The 15,073-nt window shown below is 39.1% G+C and overlaps 1 protein-coding gene across 2 annotated transcripts; it reads right to left on the bottom strand.

Moving 5' to 3' along the window:
* Window positions 1–415: 415 nt before the first annotated feature.
* On the bottom strand, window positions 416–14,322 carry mol (dual oxidase maturation factor 1 mol). Of its 2 annotated transcripts, none has more exons than XM_070277490.1 (8): window positions 14,278–14,322; window positions 11,343–11,478; window positions 9,932–10,131; window positions 9,452–9,509; window positions 9,211–9,345; window positions 1,760–2,191; window positions 1,088–1,679; window positions 416–999 (listed from the first exon to the last, which is right to left on the bottom strand). In XM_070277490.1, exons 3-8 carry the CDS (start codon window positions 10,094–10,096, stop codon window positions 957–959), a joined length of 1,425 nt encoding a protein of 474 aa, XP_070133591.1. In that variant the 5' UTR covers window positions 10,097–10,131; window positions 11,343–11,478; window positions 14,278–14,322; the 3' UTR covers window positions 416–956. The 2 variants fall into 2 exon arrangements, with proteins under 2 accessions (XP_070133591.1, XP_043068554.1); XM_043212619.2 differs by having other exon boundaries at window positions 14,066–14,312.
* Between the last annotated feature and the right edge of the window lie 751 nt (window positions 14,323–15,073).

Genomic DNA, 15,073 nt, shown 5'->3' with positions numbered 1-15,073 from the left:
TCTTGATTTCTTGAACTCTAAACCGAAAAGCGTGCGATAGCGACGCAGGACATCGTCCTGGCCTCCTCTCACATTGTCTACCAGGTCCTCCCTGCCCAGCCCTGCCCCCCACTGGTATCCCGGGTGTGGGTGTGCAATATAACTGTCTATTTATGCTCGCCTTGCATATGAAGTACATTTTATTTGTTTTTATTTATTTGCACTCGCTGGCAATGCTTTGTGCAGGTCCTTGTCTGCCTCTAAGGAGGATGTGCTGAGATAATTGATTTATTTGACGGGTTTAAGTGAGTAGGTGTGCTTGTAAAGCGCACAAAAAATTTAAGATAAATCTACCTCAGAGATTTCTTCTTCATGGAGCTTAAGTCCCAACTCAGGCAGATATCAACTTTTACAAAATAATTAAAAATCTTCAAAATTTGTTCTTCTAGTCATCGTTTTTTTATCCTAATCGTTTTTAAACATTGTCATCGACTTAAAACTAAACTTACAACAATTTTACATATTTTCGCTTTTATCTTATGATTTACAGACACTGGCATTGAATTCATATTACAAATATTACAAATAATAAATTACTAATTATCTTAAACATTCGATTTTGTTGTCATAACTCCTGATCCTGGTTTCATCATCTTTATGCATTTTTCTGGGTACGTGTGGCAGGATTGTCTTATCACAAATGAACATCACTAAGAACATTATTATTTCTCTTTCTTTTTAAGCTTATGCCTTTAAAATAATTTAATTAGGATTAGGATTAAAGTTAACAATTTCTCATTCGATCGCCAAGGTCAATTACTAAAATGTTTGTATCCTACAATTTATGTTTCTGTTTAAATTAGGTGATTATCACAAATTGTTTTTGTCATTACGAGTTTTTTAAAAGTATTTCCAATTAGTCAAGTTTTTATTAAGCCCTAAAAAATGTTTGATTTTTATGGTTTGTCCAATGGCTGTCACCAGTGATCCATGTCACGTATACGCTCTACCGGAGGGTTACTGGAATGGAAGATGGAAAATATATTCATGACATATTTCTTTCGCAACTAATAGTAACTATAGATTATATTTAATCGAAAGTACTTACGGCAACATTCGCGCCAGAGCATGTTTGTGCAGCGGCGATATCTGAACTGCTGCCGAGGCGATACTGGATCCCGAGTCCTGGGACATGGTGCGCTGCATATGATGCATAGGATGCTGCACCACCGGCCCGCCAACGAACTGCAGTTGCTGCTGGTGGTGGTGCTGGTGGTGTTGATGGTGCTGCTGCAACGGATGCTGGTGCATCGGATGTGCCTGATGCTGTTGCTGTTGCTGCTGGGATCTGCGGAAGGGATAGCGCCAAGGACTCTTTGGAGCATCCGATTGGAAGGCCTTGTTTTCGACACCACCACTGGTGGACACTCCAGCCGGGCTGTCTCTTCTTGGGGCAGCATTGGACTGCATGTCGCGAGCTTTCGAGCTGAGGCGTCGCAGGATACGCGACCCTAGACCAGGCGGGTCCTCCAGGCTACGACTATTTCGCGGTTTGCGGTAGCGCACATCACTGGACTCCTCCAGGATCACATGGCGATCATAGGGAGTGCCGTAATAAACCTCCAGCACAGTGGAGAAGGTGTGCGGCCAGACCAGGTCGATGATGGAGATGAGAACCCCCGCTATGAAGCAGAGGATTCCTAAAAGAGTTCCATATATTACTATTTTCAAAAACTACTTCCGTGTTCGTTACAAGCAGTGGCTTGGCCACCCAACTTACCTGCTACCAACACCAGCCAGTAACACCAGCCGAAATGAAACTCCAGACGTCCGCCCTCGAGGTAAATGCAGAGAGGCCGCTTTGGAAGCAGGCAGTGGTAGCCAATGGTGGTGCAGACCAGCAGGGCTCCGGTTAGGGCCTTCATGTAGGCACCGTAACGCGGAACAGCAATTAGCAGCAGATTCATCAGCAGCCACGAGGCGAGCGAGGCCCACAACATAATGCTGGCAAAATAGCCGGCAGCCCGGTACTGTCCGCCCCAGGAGAAGCCCTCGCGACCTAAGCTGAAGTACTCGGCCACCGTGAGGATGGGAAAGGGTAATCCGCGCTGCAGGGCATGACGGTAGTTGGCACTCATGTCGTTGGCCCCCTCCCAGGTGAACCGCTCATTGTAGTCGATATCAGGTGGTGTCCAGTTACCAATAGGTATGGCTACAAAAAGATAAGTGTATTTTTGAGTATTTTATGAAATTAAATTAAAGACGAGTGTGTGTCACAGACCTAGTTACACAACCATTAAGCTAGGGCAACTGTAAATAAAAAAAATCCCCACTCATCGGGCCACTCAGACACATTCACTTGACAACCACTTTACAGTGTAAACGTGGCTCAAAATCAAGTTAGACCCCGGCCATTTGACAGGCCAGAACCTTTCATTCCCCCAGCTGACAAATGGCAGCTGGCAACACCTTCGAATCGCACTCCATCGCATAACCTTCACAGCAATTACAGGCAAAAAAAAACGAGCCAAACATAGAAATTCAAAATATCATTTCCTGCTGCAGCCGGAAACGTTTGTTGCACCCAGTGGGGACCACGTTGCGTATGCGTAATGCCGCTCCTCTCATCGAGCAATTCATTGTCAATGGTTGAAACAAGCTAACCTTACACAAGCACTCTCAAGTGAATGGCTTAAAAGTGCACCAGCAAAAACAACAACAATCGTAATGTGCAACAAGTAACATTTTTTTTTTTTTCAGTTTGCATATTTGATTCACATTCGTCAATGATTTTTCCGGTTTACAGCACACGCGCTTTTGGCCCGTTTTGCATTTGGCTTATATATTTTTTTGGTGTTATTTGTTATTGTATTCCTCAACGAGTTAAAGAGGCGAGAGAGAGACAAAAAGTTCGAGCAAATAAGCAAAAAATTTGCATAATTTATAGACAACTTTGCACACCTCTCGAGCGGCCAAACAACTTAAGCGAAGTGATTCCGCGTTCGTTAAGTCCATTATAAAACACAACCACCAAGTGAACACCCTTAGATATAGAATCACATGACGCAGGGGGGTTATTAGAAACTAAATCTGACTAATGGGCACTTTTTGGGAATTTTGTGAATGGAAGAGAAACTCTATCGTTTCCTTTCCAAAATCCATAAAACAATAAAAGGAATGCAAATGAAACTCACTGCCCACTCTAATGTGGGCAGAACTTGCGTCTTTTAATTCTCAAAACATTTTAAAAATTTATGCAGAAATCATTAATCTTTTATTTTTAAGTTGCTCTGGCCAGTTAAAAGGGGTCTTCATCGTCAAGAATTGTGAAATGATATATGACTTGGATGGTTTGAAGTCGGAGGTGCTCGGGTTGCCATAGTGTCTGGCACAGAGTGACAAAATATGCAAAAAATTAAATTAAATATTTAAGAACTCATTTCTAAGCTCTAATAAAGATTGTGGAAAAAAACATTGGCGAATAAAACTATTAATAAATGAGATGATTATATAAATATTCATAAGTCTTGATCGGATTATTATTTTAACAGAAAAACAAAGTTAATCATGACTACTCTTTTGGAAAAAGCAACTATGCACTATTGGAAATATTTTCATATTTTATGGAGATTCCCACGCTGAGTCTTATTATTATATTTCAGTGACTCATAGGAGAAACGTAAGCCGGCAACCGACTCCAATGTGCCCAAAATTGGCTGCCGCCCGCCAAAGTAAGCTTACAAATTACAAACTCAGCGCCACAAACAAATAAAATGTACAAAAAAAATTACATAAATCGTCAAAAGTTGTCATATAATATATGCTTGGGGCTTGGCCTTCGACTCGGAACAAGGTTTCGGCCTGGCCTCTGGTTTTCAACCCCTCCCCAGCCCGAATAGAAACTGCACCGAAAATGGCAACCCCGACCTAAGCCAAGCCAAGTCTACGCACTGTCTACGCACATTGTGGATCGATTTTGGATTTTGGAGTCATTAAACTGACAATCGTTATGATTTCCCAGTTGGCGGTGACCGGATAGACTTGTTCGAGACCGGGGTCTTTCGTGAACGTGGAAATGCTGTAAGTCGAACCGGTTCAATTTTCGTTGACCATTTGAAATGGTAATCGCTGAGCTGTTTTGATTTAAACACTGTTTATGGCTGCAGCGATACAGATCTATCAAAGGGGAAGTAACAACACTGAGATCGTAAAAAATTAACACAAAAACTGAAATGGGTGATTGAGTAAAAAGATACAAACTCAAGGAAATCTAATGCTTGTAGTGATCTCTTTAAAGTCTTGCTTAATTTTAATTAAAAAGTTTCAGAAACATTAAGAGTCTTGATTTGGCATTAGTCCGATTTCTTGCTCTTTAGAAACCAAGAACCATTAACCACTCGGCTCATTAATAACTTACAATACCCCATTGTTTATGGCACCCAGTATTAACTTCCGCAAACTTCAAACTTTTCCTAAAGAGCCAAGCGCTCTTTTATTGAAAATTAAAAGCAAAACCAACAAGAGCAACCTAAAGCTAAATAAAGAAAAAATTACCATATCGACGTATACGAAATTGATGTTTCCCTACTTGATACTTGAGGCGGATGACGATAATGTTGGATAGCTCGCGCTTAAGTATGGACACAAAAAAAAGCAACAGCAACAAGAAAACAAAAAAGATAAATAAATTTTAAGCATTTTTATGCCTTTTCATAATTTTAAGTGATGATTATGCTGATTTTCGTGTTTACTTTCAGTTGGCCAGAGGAGGAGGACGACGTGGTACGTTGTTTGGGGTAAAAACAATTTGCCAGCAGTAGCGGCGGCAGTTATTTAGAAAAAAAAAAAAAACCTAAATTAATCATGACTTTACAATAGACAGAGGCACACGACACACGACACAATACACCACAAAGACAATGAATGAGTTAAAATGTTTTTTTCTCTAAATTGTTGGCCATCACATCATCACTCGCCAAGTGTCGGCAGAACGAACGTTCCATTTCTGTCATTAGTTTTGAATAAAGCTCAAGTAGCCCATGTCCATCTCCATTAAATGATGGCCAGGGAAAAGCAATACAACATCCCAGATAGATAGGTACTTGAATTTAAAAAAAGAATTCTATAAAAATAGTTTCTTCGTTGGGGTCTATATTTGGAAAAGCATATGTGCCACACAAGGGTCATTGGCATTCAAGTTGATGGCTTTATGTCTTTCAGATGAAAAAGGCTAGAGGAATAAAAACCCTACAATATAGTAGACACAATTACGTGCAACACCTGGCAATTGAAGTCATAGGCCGCAAACAAGCCGACTAAACGCCGCAGGTAATTGAGCTTGCGGCACACACCCACGATAGACACAAATGATGGAAAAGCCGACACATTTTACATATAGCACAACCTATTCAAGAGTCGAATAAATGCCAGACCCAGACCGCAACGAAAAATGCAACACACAAATGGAAGTGCACCACAGTCATAATGATGTATAATTAAGTGCAACAAAAGTCACCGCAGATTGGCCCAAAAACTACAATAGCAAAAAGCCAAAAACAACAAAAAAATAAAAAAGAAGTCTTTATAAAAATCGGTAATCACCATTAAAAAAATATCATCATTATTGGGTTGTTACTCATATTTTTGTATACTTTTTTTTGTTACAAATGAATACATGACATTTGGTTGACTTTGATTTGGCAATGTGAACTCCTTCAGACTCAATTGAAAATTTCAAAAAAAAAAAAACATCGCGATGAATAACGAGTGCAACAATTAAGTTGTCAAGCCGGACTAAGTCTGATCCAAAATACCACTCTCAGAAATTGACATGCGCTTGATAACCGTTTTAAAAAATCAAAAATTGTATCTAAAACAAGAAATACTCGTCGAGCAGCTGCTGTCAACTTGAGCCAACATTTGCCCTTTTATCCAACCATCCAACCAAACGCCCACAAAGCCCCAAATCTAACAATAGAGAATGAAAACACGTGAAACACTTTTGGCAAGCGTCACTCAATCGGCTTTGAGGGATTCGGAAGGTGGAGCAGGAGGTCTGGCCCTGGGAAATGCTACCGAAATAGCACTCTGTCGGTGGGGGAGACCCCGGATGTGGGCCCAGGATACCCCACAAATCGGTATTAGTCAAAACCAATATGGCAACCGACATAATGGCCACAGTCAAGAGCCAAACAGGCAACAGGGTAAATATATATTAATGCAGATATGTGTACTATCACTAAGAAAAATTATTACTAAGAGGTATAGGATTAGGTTAGATATTTCAAGTCTTAATCTTTACTTTTCAAGTTCTCTAAGCCTATACTTACAGCCTTTATAGCCCAGATTTTATTTCACAAAATAAACATTTTTGAAAATCCAATTACCCAGATGCCAGAGCAAAAGCCAAAGCCCAAGCACTAGACCCACTGACGCAACAAATATTTAGATTTCCGTATAGTAGAAATCGTTTGCCCTCAAAGGGCATCATAAAGTTTAATCTCCCAATATGGCAAACAAAAAATTATTGTTACTGGGCCAAACAAATCCAATCCGGCCCGGCACCGGCACTTGCAACACCGATTTTGTGACCCGAGGATGAGGCGGTATGATAGGATTGGATGGTTGCTTGGATTATTCGTGCTCGAGTTGACTTCAAACTGGCATTCCAATTGATTCAGCTGGGGTCTAAGGTAGCCTCAGATCAAACACAAAAGCATTTCACCTTTTCGATGAGCCAAGCCAGTCAGTGAGTGAGTGAAACGAGCCAAGAATCAAACAGGCAAATGAATATACATATGTTCGGATGGATATGTGTGCTTAGAGGCCTCCTCCTCCTCCTCAGCGAGCGCTTGCCATTGGAATCGAATATTTCCGCAGGTTTCGAGCTAAGCGCGAGTCGAGTGGCATTTCAATTTGTTGTTGCTTTGCTGCCTTTTGCCAGCGATGTTGCTTTTGTTGGCAAGAATCGTGACATGCAACTTGACTTGGCACTTGGCAGGAGCCAACAAACAAAGCAGCAACAGCAACAGCTCTAGCAGCTACCACCGCAGCTGACGTCACCGCCCACACTCGGTCTGATAACTCAAACAAAAGCGAACGGCCCGTGGAAATATCACAGAAGAGATCTGCCCCAAGTTTTGAAATCAATTAGCCGCCAGAAGCTCGGCTCCAGTCGAACCTTAAACCGCAACTGCTACCCAAAAATCGGCAATTTTAATTAAAATTTATATATGTATATGTACACACGAATCCATTTTTTTGTCTTATTTTTCGGATGAGCGATTAAAATCTTGAATGAAAATTACTCAATTGTTTTCGTTGACGTTCGAGCCAGTTTATCTCCCATCGAGTATTGCCTCGAAAAATGGGGACGTGGGGTTTTGGGATTTGGGGGGCACGACACAGCCACCAGTTTCATAAAAAATCGACGCTGATGAAAGGGGTTTTCAGTTTGGATAATGAGATAAGACTCATGAACAATAAAAGGAATCATTAGTAAATCCTCTTACTATGAAAGCCCCATCGGTAGAGCTGTCAATACTATAGTTTTCTTAGATCATCTATAAAATTATGTTTGTTTTTTTTTTTATAAATGTTCAAAAGATGGCCCACAGCGATGGCTATATCTTTGCCAATAGTCATCCGATTCTTGAGATAAATACCTTAAACGATTTGTGGATTGATTCTCTTTAAATCTTCATCAAAGTCTAGAAACAAAATATTTCTTAGATTTTTTGTCAAATTTCCTGGAGGATCCCTTTCAAAAATGGGGAAAGGGCATGGAGGCACAATTTAGCCCACAGGGATGGCCATATCTTTGTTAATAGTCATCCGATTCTTGAGCGGAATACCTTAAACGATTTGTGGATTGATTCTCTTTAAATCTGCATCAAAATCTAGAAACAAAATATTTTTTAGATTTTTTGTCAAATTTCCTGGAGGATCCCCTTCAAAAATGGGGAAAGTGCATGGAGGCACAATATGGCCCACAGCAATGGCCATATCTTTGTTAATAGTCATCCGATTCTTGAGCGGAATACCTTAAACGATTTGTGGATCGATTCTCTTTAAATCTGCATCAAAATCTAGAAACAAAATATTTTTTAGATTTTTTGTCAAATTTCCTGGAGGATCCCCTTCAAAAATGGGGAAAGTGCATGGAAGCACAATATGGCCCACAGCGAAGGCTATATCTTTGCAAATAGTCATCCAATTCTTGAGTGGAATACCTTAAACGATTTGTGGATCGATTCTCTTTAAATCTGCATCAAAATCCACAAACAAAATATTTATTAGATTTTTTGTCAAATTTCCTGGAGGATCCCCTTCAAAAATGGGGAAAGGGCATGGAGGCACAATTTGGCCCACAGCGATGGCCATATCTTTGTTAATAGTCATCCGATTCTTGAGCGGAATACCTTAAACGATTTGTGGATCGATTCTCTTTAAATCTGCATCAAAATCTAGAAACAAAATATTTTTTAGATTTTTTGTCAAATTTCCTGGAGGATCCCCTTCAAAAATGGGGAAAGTGCATGGAAGCACAATATGGCCCACAGCGAAGGCTATATCTTTGCAAATAGTCATCCAATTCTTGAGTGGAATACCTTAAACGATTTGTGGATCGATTCTCTTTAAATCTGCATCAAAATCTACAAACAAAATATTTATTAGATTTTTTGTCAAATTTCCTGGAGGATCCCCTTCAAAAATGGGGAAAGGGCATGGAGGCACAATTTGGCCCACAGCGATGGCCATATCTTTGTTAATAGTCATCCGATTCTTGAGCGGAATACCTTAAACGATTTGTGGATCGATTCTCTTTAAATCTGCATCAAAATCTAGAAACAAAATATTTTTTAGATTTTTTGTCCAATGTCATGGAAGACCCCCTCGAAAATAAACATGTTTTTACATTATAGCTGCTTATGGTGGCTATATCTCAGAAAACAATTTTTTGATTTGTTTATCCGTATAGGTAGAGATATCAATACTTTAATCAGTTGTGTGTGTTTACTAAGATCCGCCTAAGAAGCCCTATACCTTAAAAACGATTAAATTTAAGCATACCAACCAAAAAACCAAACAACCCAAACCCCACACTTCGTAGTCATCTCTTTAAAAACTTCGGAATAATCAAATATGACATCTCATTCACCCATGGCGAAGTAGGTACTTGTTGGCGGATTGTTTGGATTAGATTGGATTGGATTGGATTGGCAAACTTACCCGTCAGCGTCACATTGACGTGCATGAGGCCAATGTGGGTGCCGATGCGCGCCGGTAGCTTCTCGCGTGAGAAGGCTTTGTAGGGTGCTATGATGGTTGCATGTGCCACATGCCACGCGGATCCCAAGCGGGTGACTGTTGAATAAAGATGTGTAGAGTTTCTCATGATATAGGCATTGTTGGTGTTTATCGTATGCAAATGGAATATAATATCGTGTTAATTGAAGGTCACTCTACTCACTTAGTATGACTAGGCCCACAAAAAGACTCAATGTGACTGTCGAAAAGGTTGTAAATTTCTGGGAACAAGAAAACATTTTAATCAAATTAGTATATGCTGTTATTAAAAGTGGCTAACTAACTAACTAACTTAAGCTCAGTGCTTGCAAGACTGTAATAAAAGTCAGAAGACAAGAAAAAAGGGCGCGCCAGGCGAAACGGGTTTACTTAAGTCACTCATTAGGTCTCTATATAGCCAAGATTTATCTGACATCTGTTGAAAACGTGCCAGCGATTAAAGCTGTTACCAGCAAGGGGCACAATTCAATTAAATAGACCAATAGTAGCGTGAGAAAATTTATTTCCAATCTAGCTAGCCATAGCTATAACAATATACATTTATGTATTTTTTATATTATAGATATTATAGTCATGACTTTTATAAGCCTTATTTCTTAATCTTAAGTCTTAAATAAATTGTATTAAAATACGAAACTCTCACCTGCTTCCGTACACCCGGAAAGATGACCAAAAATGCAACATAGAATGTCGCAAATAGCACTGATACGGCTACTATGGAGACGTCTCCGGTTACGGGTGTTCGATTTGAGAAGGAATATAGCGTTGGACCGCCATCGTCTCGAAACGCATCGAACCAGCCCTTCATGCTGGCCGCTGTTGGTTGTGTCGGGTTTTTGGAACCTATTTTAATGAAAATCACACCATTATATAAAAATATTATAAAAAAATAAAAACAAGCTTATAATTAAATTGATTGATATTTATGCGTGGACTTTTTGCAAGACCACTCAATTAAAAAGATTTGCATTGCAAAATCATGTGAGACTCTGCGAAACTGATCTCATCGCATCTTGCAGGCACATGTATCTGCAATTCGTGACTAAGCTTTTAGGTAGCAGATACTTCAGCTTCAAGTGACAGGCAGCTCAATGAAAAATTAGTTTGGTAAACCGAAAAAAATATGCAAATAATTTTTTTTCGCAAAAACATCAACACCATACGCAACTACCCGGAAATGTAAAATAGAAAATGACTTGATAATCGACACTGAGTATGAAATTACGTTCTTTTGGGAACCGAAACAAAGGAATTTCAACGCTCTACAAAATTTTGTTTGAGATTAAAAAAAAAAACTCAACAAACCAGAAATAAGAATGAGACCTAGAACCGGATCCAACGACAAACAAATTAACAATAAAACCCAACGTTGAAATCTTCAGAGACCATGCGGGGGGCTCGAGCAATTAAGAAACCGAAACAGCAACTGAGACCGGCGCGAAATCATCATCATCGCCAGTCGGAGACTGCTGGCTGACTTCTGCTTCTGAAGCCATGACGTAGGCAAAAGTTATAATTAAGTGTCGATAAAATTGAATAAGTGGAAAATAATAATATCATGATCATGACGAATCTGTAAATACCCTTAAAATGGGAATGCTAATGAGATAGGGCAATGGTCTTCAGAGAGACTTCACACTTGCGCCAGCTTTTGGCCTACAATTGAGTAAATAAATCGATTTATTTACGAATTTAATCAAGACCTCCATTATACCAGGATTTGGCACAAGAGAATATTGCGCATACGCAACGTGTTACGTGCACTGGCATGCGGATGTGGGCATCAGCTTGGATTTTCCCACTCGGCCAGAGTTCTCTGTTGTGAAAGTCGATAGACCCCGAGGGTATATGAATAATACAAATAAGAAAGAGAATTATACATGATCGTATCGCTGCCCTGAGGCTATGGAGCTGGCTAGTTCCGCAAAGGTTTTATTGTTCTTATTTGCAAGTGGTTTTGGTTTCTTCATCAAACGGAGCTTAATGGCCTAACAAATCATCCAGCATTTGTTTCATAATTCAATCTCATTCATCAAGTCTTAAAGTTCACTTACCAAACTTGTCAAGTAGAAACCGGCATACAAAATTATTGTTTTAAAATCTTGTTGTTGGTTTTTTGTTTTGTTTTGTTTTCAAATTTGTTGTATTTTTTTTATAATCCAATTTCGTTGTCCAATTAATAACTTCTATCTAAATAATCAGCAAATTTGCATTTATGATTAATGATGAAAATAATGTAGCCAGTCAGATATTTGAAAAATACACACACACGCTTCTAAACTTGTTGAAATATTTCGTTGAAAAATATTCTTGTTTTCACAGCTGCGAACAAGCGTTTAATAATTTTTTATTTAAACGGTTTTTAGTTAGCAAAATTAGAGATTCTTTTTTGTCGTTTTATTATCAGAATTTTATTTATTTTTCTTTTCTGGCTTTAAAATACTGATACAGAATCAGAATGCTACCTTCTTTGATTCCAATTAAAATACACATTTATTCATAATTTAACTAAATTGATTTCGTTTAAAATTTATTTTAGTTCAGTTGAAACATATTTGTGCAATTCTTTAAACGCCAGAAAAATGTTTTTCCCAGCAATTGCATTTTTCTGACTCTGGGGCTGACTCGCTGCTTGCACCCCCATCGAGTGGACGCTTTTTGTTGTTGCAGCCTGCTGCAATGAACCGGTTTAACTAGTCATGTTCGCCGCCGCCAGACTTTGCACATAAATTGCATTTTATTTTTAAAACCCGGTAATAAATTGTTTCATTTATAATTAGAATTTTTCACCAACATGACAGCTCCTACATAACTATTCCATAAGAACTTGAACTAAAAATGTACTATTTTAATAGTAGGGTGTTCTCAACCTCCTCCTGTTAGAGTTGTTACTGGTTGACCTTCGCATATTTTTCGGACAGGAGTTGCTTTTAGCCATAATTTCCAATGCTTTATTAGCCCAATTCAGTTCTGCTGGTGTCGCTGCCAGCGTCGACGCTGGACTTGGCACCAAAACGTAAAGCTCAACGCATGGCAGCGGCATGTGGAAATCGTCAAGCACAGCACATTACGTTGCTATTACGTTGCAACAACAATGGCCGAGCCGACACCCAACAACAATGGGAAAAACAGACATTACAGTTACAAAATGAAACTGAAACCAAGCGGCAAACGGGCCAACAGAAGTCAAGTACAGTGGGTTTAGATTGGGAGATCAAAAGAAACAAGATCAGTTTGTAAGCCTCAGTGACTTAACCTACTTTATTATTTAATATACATATATATCTTTATTTCTATAAGTATATACATACATACATAGATTCTTAATTCCTATATGAAATATCTATAAAAAACAAAAACTTTATTTTCTTCTTGTATGATGCTTCACTGTATTAGCCCCATCTAAACGCCATATGCATCCCACTTGCTTTTCGTGCTCTCACTCTCACTTGCTCTCTTTCTCCTGCTAGTCTTCTCAGACCAACTGCAGCTTTTATTTTCAAGTCCAACGAAAGTGAAACTGCCACCGCCCCTCTTTCACCTGCCTCTTTTCGCCATCATTTTCACCTTTTCTCTCTCTCGCTTGCCGCTTGCTGCTTGCCTCTTGCCCCGCCGGTGTTGAGGAAATGAAGCAAACATGAGATTGACATAATCAACACGCAGCTGGGCCTCTGCAAAGACAACAAAAACAACAAAAACCACTGTGCTTTACAGGTTTTTGTGTCGCCTTGTTGGTATTGCTTTCGTCGCTGTTGTTGCTGTTATTATTTGTAGTTATATTTTTTTTAGGTTTTTTTTTTTTTTAAAAGCTAGTGGCGGCGTGTGTTCAATGAGCGCTGGTGCGTGTAAATATGTAAGAGTTGCCTTCAACCGGCTTTTTCATGCAATTTTTTTTTCTCTTCTCTACTGTGTTTTTGCAGTGTTTTTATTTTTGCGCTGGTCAGTGTGCGGTGTTGAATCATCTGGCCATATAGGAAATGAAACGGGAAGATGAAGTAATCTTTGGGGCTTGCCATGGAAATTACACAGTCTAAACGCATCACCGAAATCAACCTGATGCACACACATCTCACATCACAAATTCAGCCCCACAACCACCAACAATCAAAGGGCAAGAAGCAGAAAAACAAAGCCAAGTGTTGGGTAAGCTCCCCCCAACAGAAGGCAACGGGAAAAATGTGCATCACGTTTTTCCCACTCCCACCCACACTGTTACACACACACACTCTTCACACTCAAAAACACCCACAGCAGCGTACTCGTTCTCTTTCTGTTTCTATAATTTCTATTTTAAGATTTCAGTTTCAGTTTATTTTTAATTTTATTTTTTTCTTGATGTATTTCAGACACTTTTGATAAAAAAATAAATAATTTATGAGATCATTGTTAACAGTATTTTTGATTTTTTTAATCCAAAGCCATTGGGAAACATTTAAAATAAACAACTTTAAAGCCACAGGTTTATTTGTAAGTTATTTCAACGTTTTATGCACTTTGAATTATTTCGCACTTTTTTTTTTTTGTATAAAACCAAAATTGCAAAATTTAATGGTGGCCAGGTTGATTTACTTTTTATGATTATGGCCAAAAAATTTGCTCATTTTTTATTCACTTTAATTATATTTTATTTGCCCTCAAATTGGTTGTGTAAATGTGTAAACTAAGCCAACTTTTTTGTAGCACTTATGTAGTATTTGCTTTATATAGTTATTATTTATGCAAAAAGCAGCCATCACTATTAACTAGATGAGCGCCAAACTTTTTACCGTTAGTTTACCGTTTTTCAAAATTATAAGTATTTGGAATTGAGCGCGGCTTTTGCGGTTTTTTTTTTGTTTTGGCAAACTTTTATCGGTTTTAGGAGCCAGCGTTGAGCATGGCATAACAACACAAAACAAAAGCAAACAAATAAAAACACAATTCAATTTCGAATTCGGCGTTGTTGTTGGCTATTTATTGGCCGCATGCGCACCGTCCGCGTCGACTTACTTTTCAGCGTCCGCGGTTTATTCCGTTTGAAGAGTCTGACGGCTGAGCGTATACTTTTTCTTATAACTTTTTATCCGAGCGAGCACCACGATCTTATCCGGTTGCCATACCCGGTTGAGAGAGAGAGCTCCATCGAGCGGTGGAGCACAAAAGCTCTACAAAAAAGCTCTTTTGGACCTCCCGCTAATTGCTGGATAACTGAGTGTGAATTTATGAAGCATTTCAGCGCAAAATCAACAAAAACTTGACAGGGAACCCGGGCATTACGACGAGGGCTGCTCCTGATCAGGGACCTTGTGCAAGTCTACTTTGGCATACTTTCCAGCCCGAAACTGGTTCACTTTGGAACGACCTCACACTATATAATTAATATTAATAAATATCCAAGATCAATATCAAATTGGCAGGTGATTCTGAGTAAAAAATACCTTTAAGTTTATTAATTGTCACTAATAAAAGACTTAACTAAAGCATAGCAACTAAGAAACCCACACAGCATTATTAAATTTTAAAAATTAAGTGCACCTGACCAGCTGCAGCGACTGTTGCTAATTGAATTAGCATCGAGAGCCGGTTAGTAATTAATATTTAATTTTCTAATTGAATTTTTACAAGCGACTACCGTGCCACGCACCATCCAAGACAGGCCAAGCCTGGCCAAATCGCCAAGTTAGCCTCCATGATCTCTGTTTATGTTCGTTTCAGCAACGATCTCATCTCGTAGATCTTGACAGTTGCAAATTTGGCTGGTCAACACGAAGACCACTTCTCTGTTGCATTATGCTAAGTTTCGAAG

This window comes from Drosophila bipectinata, chromosome 2L, assembly GCF_030179905.1.
Source record: "Drosophila bipectinata strain 14024-0381.07 chromosome 2L, DbipHiC1v2, whole genome shotgun sequence".
NCBI lineage: Eukaryota > Metazoa > Arthropoda > Insecta > Diptera > Drosophilidae > Drosophila > Drosophila bipectinata.
The sequence above is the reverse complement of the archived record's forward strand: the minus strand, read 5'-3'. Positions and strand labels throughout refer to the sequence as shown.

What these genes read in the sequence shown, in the direction of transcription:
- mol (XM_070277490.1), bottom strand. Translation starts at nt 10,096, where the DNA reads ATGAAGGGCTGGTTCGATGCGTTTCGAGACGATGGCGGTCCAACGCTA. An exon ending in CTGGCTGGTGTTGGTAGCAG is followed by an intron (nt 1,680 to 1,759) that starts GTAAGTTGGGTG and finishes GAACTCTTTTAG; the next exon opens with GAATCCTCTGCTTCATAGCG. An exon ending in GCTCTGGCGCGAATGTTGCC is followed by an intron (nt 1,000 to 1,087) that starts GTAAGTACTTTC and finishes CTTCCATTCCAG; the next exon opens with TAACCCTCCGGTAGAGCGTA.